Source organism: Euleptes europaea, chromosome 14 (assembly GCF_029931775.1).
Source record: "Euleptes europaea isolate rEulEur1 chromosome 14, rEulEur1.hap1, whole genome shotgun sequence".
NCBI lineage: Eukaryota > Metazoa > Chordata > Lepidosauria > Squamata > Sphaerodactylidae > Euleptes > Euleptes europaea.
The window spans coordinates 801,500-819,823 of NC_079325.1; the positions used below are offsets into that span (position 1 = coordinate 801,500).

Sequence of the window (18,324 nt, forward strand, 5' to 3'; positions counted from 1 at the left end):
TCCAAGAGAAGCCGGTGCTGAAAGGGGGAAGGGGGGCCCACAGCTGTCTGGGGGGCAAGGGGGCTGCGCTCGCTCGCTCGCTCACCCGCCTGCCTGGGGTTCTGCTGAGCCCGGGGGGGGGGGGGCTTTGCAGGCGGCCTGTCTTGCTCGGGCCTCCTCCTCCTCCTCCTCCTGGGGAATGATTAACCGGACAGGCTGTTTGGTATCAGTCTCCCGCCCACCCCCCTCCCCCCCGCGTGGAAGGATTTCCTCACTCCCGCTGCACCCTGACCCCTGAGCCCCGGCAGCGGCAGCGGGCGGGGACACCAACCCCTGCTCCCCTGGGCCTGGGCGGCCGGCCGCAACCCCTGCGCGGGCGCCCCCCCCCCACGGACACCCGTCCCGAGCCAGGGGGCCGGGCCAGGCCAGGCGGAGGGCGGGCGGCAAGAAGGCGGCGGCGGCGGCGGCTCGACGAGGCCTGGGGTCGGGGCCGCGGCCGGCTTGAAAAAGAGCGAGCGCGCCTCGGGGCCGCCAGGAGGTCAGCGCCCCCTTCCCCGCCACACGTCCGCTGCAGGGGCCCCAGAGGCCCGGGGGGAGCAGCCGGCGGAACGGCCCGCCCTGCCTGCCTGCCTGCCGGGGCCAGCGGAGCCCCCCTCCCGCGCACGCACGCGGCGCCTGGGCCCGGGCAGCCGCGCACCGAGTCCCGGCTGCAGCGGGCGGGTTGGGCCGCGTGCTTCGCAAGACCCCCTCCCCCCCCCGCTGCTCCCAAGGCCCCCCCGACCCGCTGAGCCCGCGCGCGGCGGGAAAGACGCGAGGCCCGCCTTGGCGCCGCCCAGAGCGGGAGGGAGGGGCCAGCGGGGGGGGGGGGCAGGAGAGCCCCTCCTTTGCCCGCTCCCCCGCCCAGCCCATCCTACAAGCGAGGGGGCCGCAGCGGCCGGCCGGGGGGCTCCTTGACCGGTTGAGGAGGAGCGGAGAAAGAAAACCCCGGCCGGGCTCGAGGGAGATGCCTGGGCAGGCTGCGCCCCAAAGGAGCGAAGCTGTGTTTGGCCCCCCCCCCCCCACCGGTTGAAAGTTTGGGCAACCACTGCTGTCCACGAACCTCTTGCCTGTGCTTCTGGAAGCGGAAGCCCCACCCGGCCTCTCTTGGGCCACACGCAGACCAGCTCCTCCTGTCCTGGCCTCACTGGCTGAAGGGAGGAGGAGGTCCGGCTCCAAGAGGAGGCAAAAGCTAAGCCATTCAACAGAAGGCATACAGGCGTGCAGGTCAGCGAGGCTCCGTGGCGCTTCCCTCCCCCTGCCCTTTGTTTCACCCGCTCTGCACCAGTGGTCCGCTGTGAAGCCTCTGGGGCCAGTCAATTCCACAAGTAGGTGTCTAATGGGTAATCGCCAGCAAACACCTCATTGTAAATTTGTATCCTTTCCTTCCAAGACACCTCCGCTGCACCTCAGCCTTCTGTATTCTGACATTACTGTAATCAATCCTATTGTACGTCCCCTATAAAGACAACCAGTATTTCCCCCGTCTGTATTCTGACCTTAAGTTTGTATAGACCTACTGAACCCGTTTGCTTTCTTAATAAAACTTTAAACTCTCTGCAACGTCTGGAGTGAAGTTGACTATTGCTGAGATGCAACGAGATACTGAAGTCTGACAGTGCACAAAAGAGGGCAGACGTTTGTTAGGAAAACTCAAGGTGACCACATTACACCAACAGCCCTTGAACTGACTTCCCTAAGGTAGGAGGAATGCCAGGAGAGCTCACTGGCAAGGAGCCACTGCCGGGCTGCAGAGCAAAACAGAGAGCGTGCACCGGCAGAGCTTGTGACTCAGTCCCCTTGAAACAGATGACCAGTGCAGCAAGGCCCTTTGGCGCACCAAGTGCCTCACTCGCTACTCCAAAGAAACTAACATTTGGCAGGACAAGCTGACAAAACAAGGAACTATGTGGTTGAGCGAAAACTTGCTGGGTTCCTTGGCCACTTTCTTGATGCCCACCCTGGCTCTTGTATCGCTGGGCATTTAGGGGCTTTGTTCTGTATTGTGACTGTCAGTTTCTAGGGTCCACTTCTTTTAGGCTCCACTGCTCTTTCATTACAGTTTATATTGTACAGAGAAACTGCATAAACTACCCTACCCTAACATAAAGCTGGAGTTTTCAAGTTGTTTCCATTTAAATGGAGCTGACACACCCCATTCTTCACAGGATGAGGCCTGGTACAGGGAACTAGTACCTAAAACAGTTGGACAGGCAGCAGATGGTGACAGTGGCGATTCCAGTAGGAATGCTGCAGAACACAGCAAAAGGGGGGGGGGCAGGGAACTCAGTGTCAATCTTAACACAGGAAACAGAGACAAGACAACACACACCAAAATTAGCAACCAGGAAATCCCCAACAGCAAGGGGGAAAGGTGGACAGCTCTATTGCATTCGATCTTCCGCCTGCCTTGTTCCACCAACCAGGTCCCCTCAAGAAAACAAGGGAGGTAACTGCAAATAAATAGACATTGACAAATGGTATTTCTGAACTGTTATAATTCATCATTTCTTCTGGTGTCTTCTCCTGCTTCTGAATTCTTTTCTGTTGGTTGGTCTGTGATAAAACAGAAGCAAATGAATTAGGATATGTATCTATAAGTGCAACACATGAAGCAAGAGGCTCAAATCAAAATGCCTGGAAAAGGCGAGGGGAGAGGCCCAAACACAGTAAGAACATTTACTGCCACAAGAGGGCGATGAACTATCACGGTGCACAGAAAAGACTTGAGCGGGTAATGGCAGAAACCAACTCAGCTGATAAGACGGGCATCCACAGAGGGAAAACCTGCCCCAGCGGTTATTTATATCTAGCCTGGTTGAACAACAGGATTTGACAACCCCATATCATTGTGGGGATAAGGAGGAAGGAAGCAAATTCTCATAGATTTTGTTTCTTTAAAAAAAAACACTAGAAGGTTTGTGCAAAGAGCACCCCAAGGATGGCAGCGGTGGAGCGTTGGGCAGGGATAAAACAGCACAAACATAACTCATGAAGATACATTGCTGTATATTATTCCACATTATGGAGGTCACTACTCAAGGCAGAATCCAGGAACTGCAAGGTTCTAGAGGAGAGGAGTTCTGTACTCCATTCAAATACAGGGAAGAAAGAGGAAGTCCACTCACAACCTGTCAATTCCACCCTTCTCAGTGTGCTCCTCTCACCTGCGTCTGGTCTTGATTCATCATCTAATATGGAGCTCTCTGGTGTGGGGGGCTCTTTGGCTGGGCTGGCATCAACTGGTTTCTCTGTCCCAGGTAGAAGGAAAAAAAGATGCATAGTTAGGAAGATTGGATCATGCTGCACCTAAGTGGAGAGTTGCTGGGATGTGTGCAGTAACCTCCCCACCCCCCACCCCCGGCTTCAGCCATTTTCATCATATATAATACAACAGTTGGGGGGGGGGCACTCTCCTGAAGACCACCACTCACTGTGGGGTGGAAACATCAAGGACCCTCTGGGGCTCCTGCTCACCTTGGTTCTCCTTTGGAGGAATGACTTTCTCGTCCTCGGGAGGCACAGTGGCGTTCTTGCCCGCTTCCGTTTTTGTAGCATTGTCCCTCTTCTTGGGCTTGGGCTTGGGAAACTTGGCCTTGTTGAGGAGGTATTGCACTTCCCTGTCCAGAGCAGCGATCTTCAGCTCAATGTCTTTGGAGAGCAAGACGGGCTTCTCCGTGGGAGACAGCTTGCTCTGCTCTGCCAGAGTCTCGTTCTTCCACAGCTGAAATGACAACCCAACCCAGGGCAATGCTTCACCAGGCAAGACCTGCCACTTTCAGCACTGCCCTCGACTGGGTGCCAACCCATTTGGCCGCCCTGCATGAGCCTGCACACACCCTTCCTCGTCTCAGGCCATTGAGGGAGGAGCAGGAGGGGCCCAAGACCACCAACACTTCCACTTCCTTTGTTGCTGTTCCTTCTGGGCTATAAACTTTGATCACACGTGAACTAAATGGTGCCACCAAAGGGGAGGACCAAAAGAAGAAGCTAGAAGTGCAACCATAAAGGTAGCCCAGGACGGAAGAGATCACTCACAAGCCCTTACCGCTGTCACATTTATAGCCATTTCCAGGGTACTCAGCTCCACCTCTGTGAATATCTGATCAGCCTCCGGAATCATTCTGGCTCCTCTGAAAAGCAAACAAGAGCCTGGATCATTTCCTCATGCCCTCAAGCCTGCGAGCACGGGAAACTGCCTCATGCCAAGCCCACCGAGTACGGCCTCTGCTGACGACTCCTGCGTGGGTGCACTCAATGGGGAATGCCAGGGGCTGATCTTGCTAGGAAAGCAGGCGCTCGGCCCGAGCCACAGCCCTCCCGTAACACTGCTGCTGCACTGTAGCCTCCCTCCCACCATGACCGCTTTGTGAGGTGTTCCTTCAGCTCCGTCAGATGAGGTGGCTGGAGGCATGGGCCAGACAGTGGCGTGAACATCCCAACAGATGCACAAGCACCTGGGCACTGCTGTGTCAAACTGCACATTTAACTTGTCAAGGGGAAAGAACAGCTGGCGAACACTCAAACTGAAAAGCAATGCAGGCTTTGGATGGAGAGACATCCGGACAGCACCCTCTCAAGGAGCTCAAGTACCAAGTCCAGCCTGTCACCTCCTTATCCCCCTGAGGAGGTTGGGGGAGCACCCACGGCTCTCCCTCCTCTGTTTCATCCTGACAGCTCTGGGGGGTGAAAGTGAGGTGCGGAACCTGCAAGAACCACCCAGTAAGATTTACAGTAAAGTAGAGATTTGAAGCTGGTCTTTGCAGTCTTCGCTACAGCATCATACTCGTTCTCACCCAGTAAGGCAGGAGATGTTCAGCGTATCTGGGCTTTCCTGTTAAGCTCAGACAGGGAACCAAGCCCCCAATTTCTACATGAAATCCAAACCGTTGTTCAAGCAGAGCAGAAAAACACACCAAGCAGTTTGACCTTAATTCTGCCCAAGTTACTTCACCTGAACAACCACAGCTCCCCACAGGGCACAGAGACCCAGCCACACACCCGCCCTTCCTTTCCTCTCTTTGGTTTCTTTCTACGAGCACAGAGACCTGTGCAATACCACCATGCTCAGGCTAGAACCCTGCAATAAGAATGCCAAATTCTAGGTTCTCCTGGGAACTTCCTGCAGCAGAGAACTTTAAGGAACTGCAGTTCTCCCCCCAGCCCGTGGAAACCAAAGGCACTCGTACTTGAGGAAGATGGTGGAGTGATTGAGCAAACTCTCCAGGGCGCCCAGGCGCTCCGGCCACTTCCGCCTCTCCTCCACTCGGAAGAAAAGGCCCCGGCACAACTTCTTCAGCTCCAGGAGCCTCTCCTTCAGTTCCTGTGAATTGGAGCAGAAATGAAACCTTTACCAAACGGGTGTGGAACAAACATCAGCCAGGAGGGGGTTAAGCCAGCGGCAGTCCTCAGGAAGGGCTGAGCCATGAGAGCTCAGTTAGTGTCAGGGAGGGGGTGGCCGCACTGCTAGGGACGGCCACAGCAACTGAACAGCTCCTTGCCCCACCTCTTGGCCCTGTTTGAAAAAAAATACAAGCCCCTTGAGCAAGAAATGCAACTTCTGGAATCAGGATAATCCCCAGGAGGTGCACTGTGCAGGACTTCAAGCAGCACTCAGCAGAAGCGCACATGCTTGCTATGCGAGGAGTTCTAGGCGCCTCCAGGCAAGGCAGCCCCGGTAGCGAATGTCGGAGGGCCACAGTCACAGAAGACAGTAAGAGCAGAGCAGGCCAAAAGGGGTGGGTGGGCACAAGACAGCTGCCCACAGCACCAGGAGGCCTCCCTGGACCCTCTGGAAGGGCCCGAACCTTTGTGGTGGCTGCAAAGCCTTCTTCTTCCATCCAGCTGGAGGCTTCGCTGAGCTTCTGGAGAATTCCTTCTCTCTCTTTGTCGGACGAAACCACCTGGTACTCCTCCTGGTAGAGTTTGTCCTGGAAAGAGATGTGGAGGGTCAGTCAGCTCTCCAAAGTGAAGGCAGAGCAGGCTCTCCGGGGCTCTCCAGGTTTCCAAGACACAGCCTTGGCTCTTCCTGATGTAATGAGCCTGACCAAAGAAAGCAGAGCAATCCCTGCTTCTCCCAGTGGCCTTCTAAGAGGGCTCCAAGTAATCTATACAATGGGGCCCCGCACGGGTGTCAACCTGGGGGCATCTCCAGATTTGCAGAAAAATCTGAAAACTGTAAAGAAAGTCTGTGTATTAACCCCCTCACACCCATAAAGAATGATACCTGCACATGTGCATGTGTCACTCCCCCACCCCCAGCTGACATCCTGGTTTGCCCAAGATGCTACCCAAGATTTTAAAAACTGGCTGGGAGGTAAGAAAAATGGGCGAGATGGTGATTGGGGGAGGGGAAACGGAGAGTGGGCCTGCGTGTGAGGAAAGCACCGACCAAAGGAGGAGAAGCAGGACTAGCAGGGATCTCAAGACCAGAACCATCGGAGGCCACCCCCGCCCTATGCCCCCCCCCCTACCTGGGTCTCAAAGATGAAGGCCTCCAGGCTGTTGGCTGACCTCTCCCGCTCCTGCTTCTCAAGGTCTCTCGCAGTCAGGTCTTGCAACCTACGATGGCAAAAGCACCCAGGTCTCAAAAGGACCCTGTGTGCACCCGTCTCAACTGACAGGCGAGGGGGCAAAGGGTGCCAAGAAGATTCACCCAAACCCACTTGCTGATGGAGTCCTGCAGTTCTTCTGGCAGAAGTTCAGGTATGTCATTCACATCTAGTTCCACCGTGATCTCTTCCACTAGCTTCTGTTTCTTCGGAGGCTTCAGCTTTTTCTCTTCTTCTTCTTCCTCCTGTGCTTTGGCGCCGTCACCCCCAGGACTCTTGGCAGGCTCCTCTGCCTTCCCAGATCCGGCCTTCTCCTTGGCTTCCTGGAGAGGACAGATTTCAGGATGAACAGATGCTGTTTGGAGGAGCTGGTTTTTATACCCCACTTTTCTCTATCATAAGGAATCTCAAACCGGCTTACAATTGCCTTCCTCTCCCCACAACAGGCACCTTGCAAGGTAGGTGGGGCTAAGACAGTTTGGAGAGAACTGTGACTGGCCCAAGGTCACCCAGCAGGCTCCATGTGGAGGAGTGGGAAATCAAACTCGGTTCTCCAGATTAGAGCTGCTCTTAACCACTACACACCACCCTGGCTCTGTTTGCAGGCAAGAGCTTCACAGGGTGTACTTTAAACATTTTTTAGTTAGGCTTTAGCAAGATCAACTGGTAGGCCACATTTCAGAAGGTGCCCTTAATTAGCAGAGCCATGCGTGTCCAGCTTGCTTCTTTGAGACTGTACACAACAGCAAGGGATTTTTAAAAGCCAGATCTCTCCTGCAGAGCCGGCTCAGACAACTGTTGGACATGAGACAAACCCTCCAGCCACAAAGGACTCAGTGTGTGGCACACAGTAGCTCTTCAGCTGATAATTTCAGAGGGTGGCCACATTGGTCTGCAGTAGAAGATCTAGATTTGAGTTCAGCAGCACCTTAAGAGTCCAATGAGATTCTCCGAGTATGTGCGCCATTGAGAGTCAAAGCTCATATCTGACAAGGGGAGCTTTGACTCTCGAAAGCGCATCCCCCCCCCCCAAAAAAAATCTGAAAATGAACTAGCTGTTCTACGGACTAAGACATTGCAATCTGAAAAGCAACTCTCCCACCCTTCCTTGCATGCCTCCATCCTAGCGTGGAGAGCTTTCAGTGCCCCCTTTAGCCCCACGCTTCACTGAAACAAAGCACCACTCCAGGGCTCCTCATTTCAAGTTCACCTGGGAGTCGGACTTCCCGCCTGCATCCTCTTCTTGATCCTCTCCAGCAGAAGCATCTGTAGCCGCTTTCTCCTGAGCTGGAGATGGTGTCGGCGCCTGCTGCTTGACCTCTTCACCAGCAGCCCCAGCATCGTCCTTCTGGTCCTCCTTTCCTGACTCTGCTTGGCTCTCCTCCTCCTCCTGGGCAGGCAGGGGTAAGGGCACCCTCGGGTGAGGTGCGTGGACTTAGCACAGCAAAGCTTTTCCAGTCAGGCAGAGCCAAGACAACCACACCGGTGTTAAAGCCACCCGCCCCCAGGGCTCCTGCTGGCTCCACACGAGGGCTTGACAGAGCCCACCCGGGGTTGATTGGGAAGGCAGGGAATTCTTGCAGCAGGACCCAGGGGTCTCCCCCATCCCATCCACTTAGCCAGCAGCACCGCACTCACCTGAACAGTCTCCGTCTGGTTTTCAGGGGCTTCTGGCACAGCACTGCCTCCTCCAAAGAGGCTAGAGATGGTGTTCCCAAGCTCTGCCCAAAAGAAAGACAAGGTTCAGGTGCACCAGAAGAGCCCGACAACACACGTGCACGTTGTTCAGAAACTAAACAGCCTCAGGTGCTTTTGGACACAGCTAGTTATTTGCCACTTTAATTGCACTTATTGGCAGTTTTCTCCAGGAGACGCACAAACACACTTAAAATCATGCCTTCCACAAAGAATGGCATCACTGCTGCCTTGAATGAGGCAACAGTCACTGACATTTTTCTAGCCTGGCAAAGGATTCCATTCAAAAGCATTCACTGCACTTCTTTCATCTCATCTGGAGGTGGTGAAGCAGCACCTAGAACTTTGGAATGAGACACTACCTTGATCTGCTCTGCTGCATGTTCAGCAACACCATAAGCATGACAGGGGGTGTCACCCCCGGCCCCAGCCCCAGGAGAGACTCCAGAGCCTCCCCAAGCAGTCTGGGCCAGAGAGCTTGTCTCCTGTGCTGCCAGGCGCGCCAACTGGGAGAGGCTGCCTTTGGAGCTGTGGAATGTGGTGCCAGCTGTACGCTGGCGTTACCCGGCTGTTCCTTGGTTCAGTGGGTTCAGGCAAAGCGCTGGAGGCCCTGAATAGGTGCCTGGAATCAGTCACTGAGTGGGTGATGGTGAACAGATCAAAGCTGGGTCCAGAAAGAGGATGGTGGAGGGCACAGAGCCCAGTGGGGGAAATACCTAGGCAGGATGAGTCCACGCTCCCTCGGAAAGGTCTGGTTTGTAGTGGGAGGGGTTCAGAGTGCCTTTTGTGAGTATAGCCGGCGCGGCGGCTGTGCCTTCTGCTGGAACAGAGAGGCTCGGCCCCTGCTGTTCACACTTCTAATGCGGCTTCTACATTAGTTGTCATGTTTGTGGAGCTGCCCTTGAAGACTGTCCAGAAACACTCACTATTTTTAAATGTTGCTGTTCAGCCAAAGAGAGCGTGAAGCACCTGTTACAACAGTGATTGTGGGTATGCTTCTCAGTTGCTGGTTTTGACCTTGGAAACTAAATCGCTTTGATCTGGAGTATTGTAAGGAGCATCTTTCCCCATCTGAATCCTCCCACATGTTAAGATGGTGAGTGAGGCCCTGCTTTTAAAGCGCCGTCTTTTGTGGGTGCGGAGCAGGGCCTTTTCAGCAACTGCCCCAGGGCTGGGCAATATCTCCTCTGCAGCCCACTTGGCCTCAATGTTTGCTTCCCTTGAGAGATAACATTAGTGCTATTAATACGATCATAACTTGCATTTATATTGCTCTGTGTTCCAAGTACTCTGCATACAGATAATCTTGCTGCAGTGCTTACAATAGTCCTGTGTGATAGGCCAGCGCTATCCCCATACGGGATGTGAGTGTGGCTTCCCTGAATGTCACAAAGACTGCCAGCCTAATGCACCGTCTTGAGAGAAAGACACCCCCCTCTTGAATAAAATGGGACTTCCTTCTGAACAGACTGGCTTAAGAGTTGCTGAGTTAGTGAGGACGTTCCTGACCGCTGCTGGCTTTCTTGGTTGCTATGCTACGCTTGCGCCTATAGGAGACAGGAGAAAATGGTGCTGTTTTGTCAAACTAGGTTTGAAGTAGTACCCTGCTATTGCTGGGCCTTTTCTTAAAAGTAGCTTTTAATTTAGAGATTTTATGTTGTAGCCCGCTTGAGAAACAACAGTTAAGAAACAGTACATATAAATTTAGTAAACTGTAAACAAACAAAATGTAGCTGTCTGTCTGTTACCCAAATCATTTCTCTGGAGCAAGGGATGCAATGCCCGGGGGCACCTCTCTTGGCAGCTGGCAAGGAGGAGAACAGGACAAGCCATCCCTGCCCAACTGCTGTATCACTACAGCTACTGAGGAAGCGCTGCTCCTGCTCACATGAACAACGGACAGACTTTGAGGGCGGAGGATGGCAGCCCAAACAAAACAGCGCTTGAAGCCACATCTTGCTTAACTGAAAAGCTATGAGACAACAAAATGGGGAGGGGAGTTCTCCTCCTCTCTCACCCACAGCAACTAAATGTGATGCTGAGAATGGAGTTGCATCACCGGCCGCACAAGATGCAGCTGCAGCCTGAAGGTCTTACTTGTGAGCGTGGACTCCTCCTCCGGCTTGTCCTCCACCACCGTCTCAAACACGGATTCCACCTGGAAGGCAACACACCGAGCACTGAGATGGGGCAGGAAAGACTCACAGGAAAGACCCAGAGGCCCCATTGCAAGAGGCGGCACTCACGCGGTCGAGGCTCAGCACGCCGCTCTCGTCCATGTTGAAGTGTGCCTTAATGCCTTTGGACTCGTAGTCCGTGTGCTTCCTGAAGCTCTCACCCACGCCTCGCAGCCTCACTGTGGTGAGATTCAAGGACCCAAACATCCTGCAAAGACCAACCCAAGAGCCATAATGGGGCTGCCTAAGCAGCTACATCACCCCCTGCACCATCTCCATGGTGGGGCAACACAGCAGCCAGCAAACCCGCAAGGATGGCTGGTCCTCGAATGTGAGAACAAGCCAAGTTCTCCAGAAGGAGCCTGGAAAATGCTGCTCAGCTCTCACTGTCCAGAGAGCTCTGCTGGCTCGGAGGCAGCACCCGGTCAGCCCACATTCTTTTACCAGCTCAATCCCTTTGCCACCCCCTTTCAGAGGAAACCACTCCCAGACACAGACACCGCAAGCTCCATTGGCAGCAGCAATCGCAACATGGGGGTCCACTGGGGGGGGGGCATCTGCTGGCCCCAAAAGCCCTCACTCACCGCAGGTCGCTTTCGCTCAGGAAGCCCATGTCTGCATAGTTGACATGGAACTCAAAGTCATCCGTGTAGCGATTGAAGGTGATGACCTTGCGCTGAGGATAGGGAGCCGTGCGCTGGAACAGAATCCTCCGGTTGTGTTTCAGGCTCTTGGATTTATCCTCCTCTTCTACCTCTCGGGTGAACTCAACCTGGGAAACGGAGGAGACAAGATGCAGCCAGTTCTCTTGCAAACCCAACTTCCACGGGAGCTGCGCCTCCTCCCCGCCCGTGTCATGTCCCCCTGCACCCACCCTAGGCAATCCATGCCACCACTCACCTGGATGGGGAAAATAGCAGCGTCCCGGATGAGGAACGGCTTCACTTTGAAGGCCTTGCTCAGCGCGGCCGCTTGGTAGACCGCCCCCATTGCAGCTGCTTCGTCGGCATTGATGTTCTTCCCTAGCTCATCCCTGAGTCGGGCAACAGAAAGCACATTCAGTTCCACCCTGATTTGACCAGAAAGGTGTGTGCGTATGGGGGTGGGGTGGGGGGAAGGACGAAAGATCTGCCTGGCACTTACTTGCCCACAACTTTTAGTAGAATTTCTTGAACCTTCGGCACTCGAGTGGCACCTCCAACTAGGATCACTTGGTCAATTTCATTCTGGAAATTTGGAGAAAGATTGGAAATCCCAGTGCCCGAGGCCCAGACCTTGACAGCCCAATGTCCTCAGAATATGGAAACTAAGTGGGGTTGACCCTGGTTAGTACTTGGATGGGAGACCACCGAGGAAATCCAGGGTTGCTATGCAGAGGCAGGCAATGGATAAAACCCCCTCTGAATACCTCTTGCCTTGACCTGGATGACCCAGGCTAGCCCGAGATATCGGAAGCTAAGCAGGGTCGGCCCTGGTTAGTGCTTAGATGGGAGACCACCAAGGAAATCCAGGGTTGCTATGCAGAGAAAGGCAATGGCAAACCACCTCTGAACATCTCTTGGCTTGAAAACCCCTTGAGGGGGGCACCCTAAGTGAGCTGCGACTGGATGGCACTTTCCCCCACCAAGGCCCGCCGGCACCTACCAGACTCATCCCGGCACTGTGGAGCGCCTGATGCACAGGCCCTGCAACCCGCTGGAACATATCAGAACACAGGTCCTCAAACTCCTGCCGGGAAACCTTGGCCTTGAAGTCAATGTCATCCAGCAGGCCCTCAATCTGGAAAGGGGGGGGGCAGAGAAGGCCAGAGCACCCTGTCAGATGGTGCTTCCCACACACGTTTGCTCCATATCTCTCCAAGAAAAGGGGTGCGGGAGCTCTGCTGTTAAGCCTTCCTTTTCATGATGAAACATGAATGTTAGCAATGCGAGAAGGGGCCAAATGCTACCCGATCCAGCATTTGGGACTGCAGAGGTTACCTATGCTAGCAGGGACTGGTGCAGTCCAGAGTGTCAAGTTCTTGACCACGCTGAGCAACCCACACACACATGGTCCTGAAGGGCAGCTACCTGGGCCATGTGGTCAGCGTTGGCACTCAGCACAGTCTTCAGGCGATTGGCTTCCTTCAACAGCTTAGCCATGGCCCGGAGGTTTTGTCGGACGTCCTTGGAAGGGTGCTGTTTGTTGAACTGCGTGGCCAGGTGGTCACGAAGGCGCAGCTCCATTTCCAGCCCGCCGAGTGTGCGATCAAATCTAGCAGGAGGCAGGAGCTCCACTCAGCAACCACCAGTTGCTCACTGACACGGGGTGAAGCCTGGCATTTCTCCCCTGCCCCCACTCCTTGGCTTTCTGAACACCTCCTAACCTCACACTGTGCAAGAATCCTTCTGACCTAGGCTGAGAGAGGCACCACTTCACAAGCTGCCTCCCTTTTAATTTTCCAACAGATCTAACACCAAAGGCAGAACTCTTACCCAACACCCAGGATCTGCAGCTGAGGCTGCGTCCCCGAATCCTTGGTCTTCACGGTTTGGTAGGTCACAATGGTGCACACGGTGCTGCCAGCGCCCATATCGTAGAACATGATGTTCTGGAAACAAAGAACAGAGGCTAACAAAACGGAACAAACAGCGCAGATCTATCCCTGTGGTTTTGTCTACAGCAGGTCCAAGTGGGATGCTTGTTGTGGGGTTGGAGCGGCCAGCTCTTTGGGCTCTTACGGTCCCTTTTTCTCAGAACTGGACTAGGCAGAGCCGCCCCTCTTCCTTGACAAAGGAGGGTGGCACGGCCAAGCAACCCAGCACATACATTTATTCACTTTCTTTATACCCAGACCTTTCTCCTCAATGAGGATACCAAGTGGCTTCCATTTTTTGCTTCTCTGTTTTATCCTCAGAACCCTGAGAGGTAGGTTAAGCCAAGAGTGTTTGTGACTGTCCCAAGATCCCCCAAAAAGCTTTCATGCCAGAGTGGAGATTAGGACATGGGTCTCGCAGGTCCTAACGTTAACACTCTAATCACTACGCCCCACCAGCTCTGCAATGAACAGCCTTCCCTTCGCTCTGCAGGGGTACTGCGATCCTCTCCCTCCACCCAGACGCACCTGGGCCGTAGCATTGATGTCCTTCCTTCGAAATACGCCGTAGTTCAAAGCCACGGCCGTGTTGTCGTTGATGAGCTGCAGAACCTTAAGATCTGCCATCTTTGCTGCATGCAGGATGGCCCTCCTCTCTGCCTGGTTGAAGTAAGCAGGGACTGTGATGACTGCATCCTTGAGGGGCTGTTCTGCAAGAAGAGCAGAAGGCACCTCCTGCTTTGTGTTTTCTTTACTTGGCTATGAACCCAGACGGACTTTACACTTCGTTTTCACCTCATCTCTGTCCCTCCCCCAGAAACTGAAGACACGTTTTGTGCCCTGACAACAGGCAGTCATTTCAAACCTGCAAACTCCTCTGCCAGGGAGCGAGAGTAGTTCAGGACCATGCCCAGGACCTCTTCCGGAGAATACTGGATTTTGCTGCAAGGAAGAACAAGGAGGGTAAAATCCGGCACTAGCAACTCTAAAAAGCACCTTCTGGATCCCATCTAGGATGACTGGCGGGAGCTCAGCGTGCTTGCAAGCCAAACCTAAAAACAGTCACAGCAATTGTGCAGGAGCTGAATCCCTCCCATAAGAAACATAATGCAACTCAACACCAGCAGCAGTAGTTGCGTGGGGACAGAGACAGCCCAACCTGTGGCAGGGGGCACTCCTTTAGAGATGGCTGGGAATGGAAGTGGGACCCCCCTCCCCGCAGGTCCCCATCCTCTGAGTGTGGCACTCGACAGGCCAGCTGGTTTTTGCCACAAAAAAAATCCCTAGCACAGCCCTGCCCACCCCCCCAGTGATGTGTTCACGCTCAACAGTCCCCACACTTCCTGGTCTGCTCTATGTTTTCTGTACTTCAGCTCTGTGGCCTGCGGGGGTGGGGTGGGAGCATCTTAGAGCAGAGCCGCCTCTCTCACAGCAGGGGGAGCCTTCCCTGCTCTTCGCTGCAGCCAGGCAAACACACCCAAGCCTCAGAAGCTGAGGCTGACCCCAGCTGCTGAACCACCCAGCTCCTGCAGAAGCACCCTTAGTGCCATGTTGGAAAGAGGCCCACGGCCCCCCCTCCCGATCTACTCCACGTGGCCCACTCCAGCCCCAAGCCGTCACTCACTCTGACAGCCTGAAGGAGACCGTGGCCCTCCGGGAATCCTTCACCAACTCATGCTCTGGAAACCGCGACTGGTACAGTGCCACCTGGGGGTTATCTATGTGCTTGCCCAGGAGATCCTGGAAATACCGGAAAGCCGCTTTGGGAGTCTTGATGGACTGTGTGGAGGGGGGGAAAGTCTGGTCACGAGTGGAAATCCCCAAGAAGCAGCAACCGATTGCCAAGTCCTTCTCGTTTATACATGCTAAGGTGGCACCTCTTAACTGCCCTTCCTCCTTACGTGCAATTTGCAACATAGCTTAGAAACCAAGGCTATGAATCCTCAACAATTAACTCGTTTCAGATAGTAAATACACTGAGCACAGCAGCACTTGAGGAAAGGCGATGCTAAAAGTCAAAACGTGCACACCGAAAGACTTGTTGATGTGCGCGTTCCAAAACTGAGCTGCCAGAAATGAAAGCACCCCACTCCATTAAAAGATAAGAGTGTTCCGGAATAAAATTGGAGAGGGAAATATTTTTCACCCCTCCCCCCAAAGGGATATTGCAACCATGAAATCAGAAAGTGACTGAGACTGGGAAGGGCAGCCATGAAGAAACTAGAAAATATTCTTAAGTACAATGATGCGTTGCTGGTGACCAAAGTCAAGTTAATTCATGCCATACTATGTATGGGTGTGAAAGTTGAACATTGAAGAAACCTTTGAAATGTGGTGTGTGGGGGGGGGGAGTTTTACGGATATTGTGGACCGCACAAAAGACGTGGGTTTCTAGATCAAATCAAGCCTGAACTGCCCCTGGAATGACTAAACTGAGGCTATTGTACTTTGGTCACATTATAAAAGAACACTCACTGAAAAAGCCAATAATGCTAGGAAAAGTTGAAGACAGCAGGAAAAGATGGAAGACCCAACATGAGATGGATTGACTCTTTAAAGGAAGCCATAGCCCTCAGTCAAGACCTGAGCAAGGCTGTTAATGACAGGACATTTTGGAGGACGCTGATTCAGAGGGTTTGCCATGAGCCAGAAATGACTTCACGGCACTTGACACACACACCCTAAATAAGGACTTTCCCCCAATTTTGTGATGGGGACCACTGGAGGGGGAAAAAGCTCCAAAAAAATACTCTCTCTTTTTAAGAATAAGCAAAATGATTCTTAAGGCAAGGCTTTTCTTCACTCAAAATGTGTACCCTCAAAAAATCTGGGGACGTTTTCAACCTTCCAATGGAAAAATTGCAAAATTTGGGGGCAGAATGAAAAAAAAACTGTGAGGTATGAAGATTATTACGCATGCAGCATTAGCTAATGAAAACTCTAATGTACATTGTTGACATATACGGTATTTTTAAGAATACTTCATTTACAAGCAAATAATTTCAGCAACAATTAGTACGCTGTAACGTCTTTATCAAGAAAATATTATTACAAAGTCCAGCATTTCCAGTGTGAGAGTGCTTTGGCCCAAATAATATGCTTTTGCGTATTTTGTTTTGCAATTTCCAGTTTCATTTTTTTCTACCTCTCACATGGCTAAAATCAAAGTGTACATGCCAAGGCAGCATAGCCTGTCTGCGATGCCACAGAAATCAGATGTGAGGAGAGGGGCAGGGGAAAGGAGAGTCTGTATCTGGGCCCATTTCAGCATCATCCTGAGAAAAAGGAGCAGTGGAATCGCCAGGCTCACCATTCCCACAGCACTATCACCAAAGAGGCGCTCGTTCTCCTTTAGGGACACGGCCACCGGTGTTTTCCTCCGAGATTCTCTAAAGCAAGAAGATAAATTAAACAGACATCTTTCCTTGTGTGCTAGGAACTGTTTTTCAGTGTTGGGCTTCAGTTCTAGAGCCTGTGCAGCAACTTGAGAAGAACCTCCCAGCACCTGGCAGCTGCATCACCAGGTAGTGAATGAAACCGCATTAGGACCTGAAGCCTCTGTTTACAGATTAGCCACCAGGTGGTGAGGCTATTACTTCTTAGCGGTCTGACACCAGGAGTCCTGACAGTCTGAGGAGTTTAAACTGATTACCAATTACAAAGACGCATCCAGCCCACTTACTTGTTTAAAACAATTTCCATTGGAACCCCTGGCTTGACAATGGCGATCTTCATGGACTCGCTGCCCAGGTCCACTGACATCACAGCCAGCGAATCTGCCACATGAAAAGAACAGTGTCAAATACACTTGGTCCAAAGGAGATCAGGGGTCTACAACTCCAAGACAATAACTGCCCCCCCCCACCCTTCCTCCTGTGTCTGAAAAGCATTTCCAGATTCTGGAAATCTGTTTCACTGGCCAGTCACAAGAGCATCACCCAAAACATAATCTCATTGGATTTAGTTATTCAAGCAGCTTTCTAGTTTGCCTCAAGCCAGGATTCCAAGCCATGCACCAACCTAGAACCAGATATATTCAGAATCAATGCTACGCAAATGGCCAGCACGATGTCAGACGACAAACGCCAGCCTTAACCTGGAGGCTTTGTTCCAGCCTCTGGCCGCCTTCCCTGTTTCTCCCTCTAACCTACCTAAGATTCTAAGAAACTCACTCCAGTGAGCATCAGGACACATTTTACTTGATCAACATATACATGAACACTTGAAGCTGCCTTGTACTGAATCAGACCCCTGGTCTATCGAAGTCAGCCTTGTCTACTCAGACCGGCAGCAGCTCTCCAGGGTCTCAGGCAGAAGAGGGTCTTTCCCATCACCTACCTGCCTGGTCCCTTTAACTGGAGATGCCCCTGGGGATTAAACCTGGGCCCTTCTGCATGCCAGGCAGAGGCTCTGCCACTGAGCCAGGGCCCCTCCCCAGTGAAGAAGAAATGCCAACGGATGACTGGCAGGGAAGAGACGGTTTTCCAAAGGGCCCCCTCCCCCAGAGGGGCTTCACTGCCCACTGCTGGGCCCCCAGCCACAGGCGGGGAAACGGGTCTGGGGGGGGGGGCGGGCGCCTGAAGGTGGTTTCCGGGGGGAGCGCGGTGGAGGCGCGCGCCCGCCCAAGCCTCGCACCCCAGAAGGGAGCCGCGTCAAGCGGAGATGGGCCTGGGGGGGGGGGGGAGCGAAAACTCCCGCTGCGTGAGGAGAGCCGCCGCCGCCGCCGGGCTGCAGCCGCGAGAGCGCCCCGGCCCCCCGGCCCCCCGGCCCCCCCTACCTGAGCGGCGGGCCAGGCAGGCCAGCAGGAGCAGGGCGCCCAAGGCCCAGCGGGACATCCTGCCGCCCAGGGAGGGAAGCAGCGAGAGAGACGGAAGCAGCCGAGCGCCGCGGCGGCGGCGGCGGGCGGGGAACGGACGCTGAGCCCGGAGAGGCGGCGGTTCGGTTCCGGCCGGCCCACCCCGGCCTGCCTGCCTGCCTGCCTGCCCCACGTGCCGGGCAAGCGGTCGAGCCGCCGCCGCCGCCGCCGCCACCACGGAAGAAGATGCAGAAGAAGAGGAGGAGCGGCCGAGCAACGGAGACCGACCGGCCTGCCGGCTCCCCGGGCGGGCGGGCGGGCGCGCTGCGGGCGTGGGTCAGGCGCTCAACGAACGGCTGGCTGGCTGGCCGGCCGGCGTCTGTGTCCTTCCGCGGCGGAGCCTCTTCCAGCGCGCGCACGCACGCACGCACGCGGCGGGGCCTGATTGGCTCGCCGGCCGCGCTCGCCCGCCATTGGGCCACGTCGCGGCTCCGGCCGGCCCCGAGCGAGGGAAGG

The 18,324-nt window shown here is 54.1% G+C and overlaps 1 protein-coding gene across 1 annotated transcript; it reads right to left on the reverse strand.

The window, feature by feature from the left end:
* Positions 1–81: 81 nt before the first annotated feature.
* On the reverse strand, positions 82–17,848 carry HYOU1 (hypoxia up-regulated 1). The gene is made up of 25 exons (XM_056860829.1): positions 17,791–17,848; positions 16,696–16,789; positions 16,324–16,402; positions 14,638–14,792; positions 13,879–13,955; positions 13,542–13,723; positions 12,913–13,028; positions 12,508–12,691; positions 12,083–12,217; positions 11,582–11,664; positions 11,339–11,471; positions 11,023–11,210; positions 10,508–10,646; positions 10,359–10,419; positions 8,205–8,287; positions 7,777–7,956; positions 6,681–6,889; positions 6,489–6,576; positions 5,823–5,945; positions 5,205–5,338; positions 4,064–4,148; positions 3,493–3,739; positions 3,183–3,266; positions 1,079–1,207; positions 82–986 (listed from the first exon to the last, which is right to left on the reverse strand). Exons 1-25 carry the CDS (start codon positions 17,846–17,848, stop codon positions 82–84), a joined length of 3,951 nt encoding a protein of 1,316 aa, XP_056716807.1.
* Between the last annotated feature and the right edge of the window lie 476 nt (positions 17,849–18,324).

Coding starts and splice junctions, on each gene's coding strand:
- HYOU1 (XM_056860829.1), bottom strand. CDS start 17,848: ATGTCCCGCTGGGCCTTGGGCGCCCTGCTCCTGCTGGCCTGCCTGGCC. Junction 13,956..14,637: donor GTCTCCTTCAGGCTGTCAGA/GTGAGTGACGGC, acceptor TCTTCCTTGCAG/CAAAATCCAGTATTCTCCGG. Junction 7,957..8,204: donor ACCAGACGGAGACTGTTCAG/GTGAGTGCGGTG, acceptor CTGCCTGCCCAG/GAGGAGGAGGAGAGCCAAGC.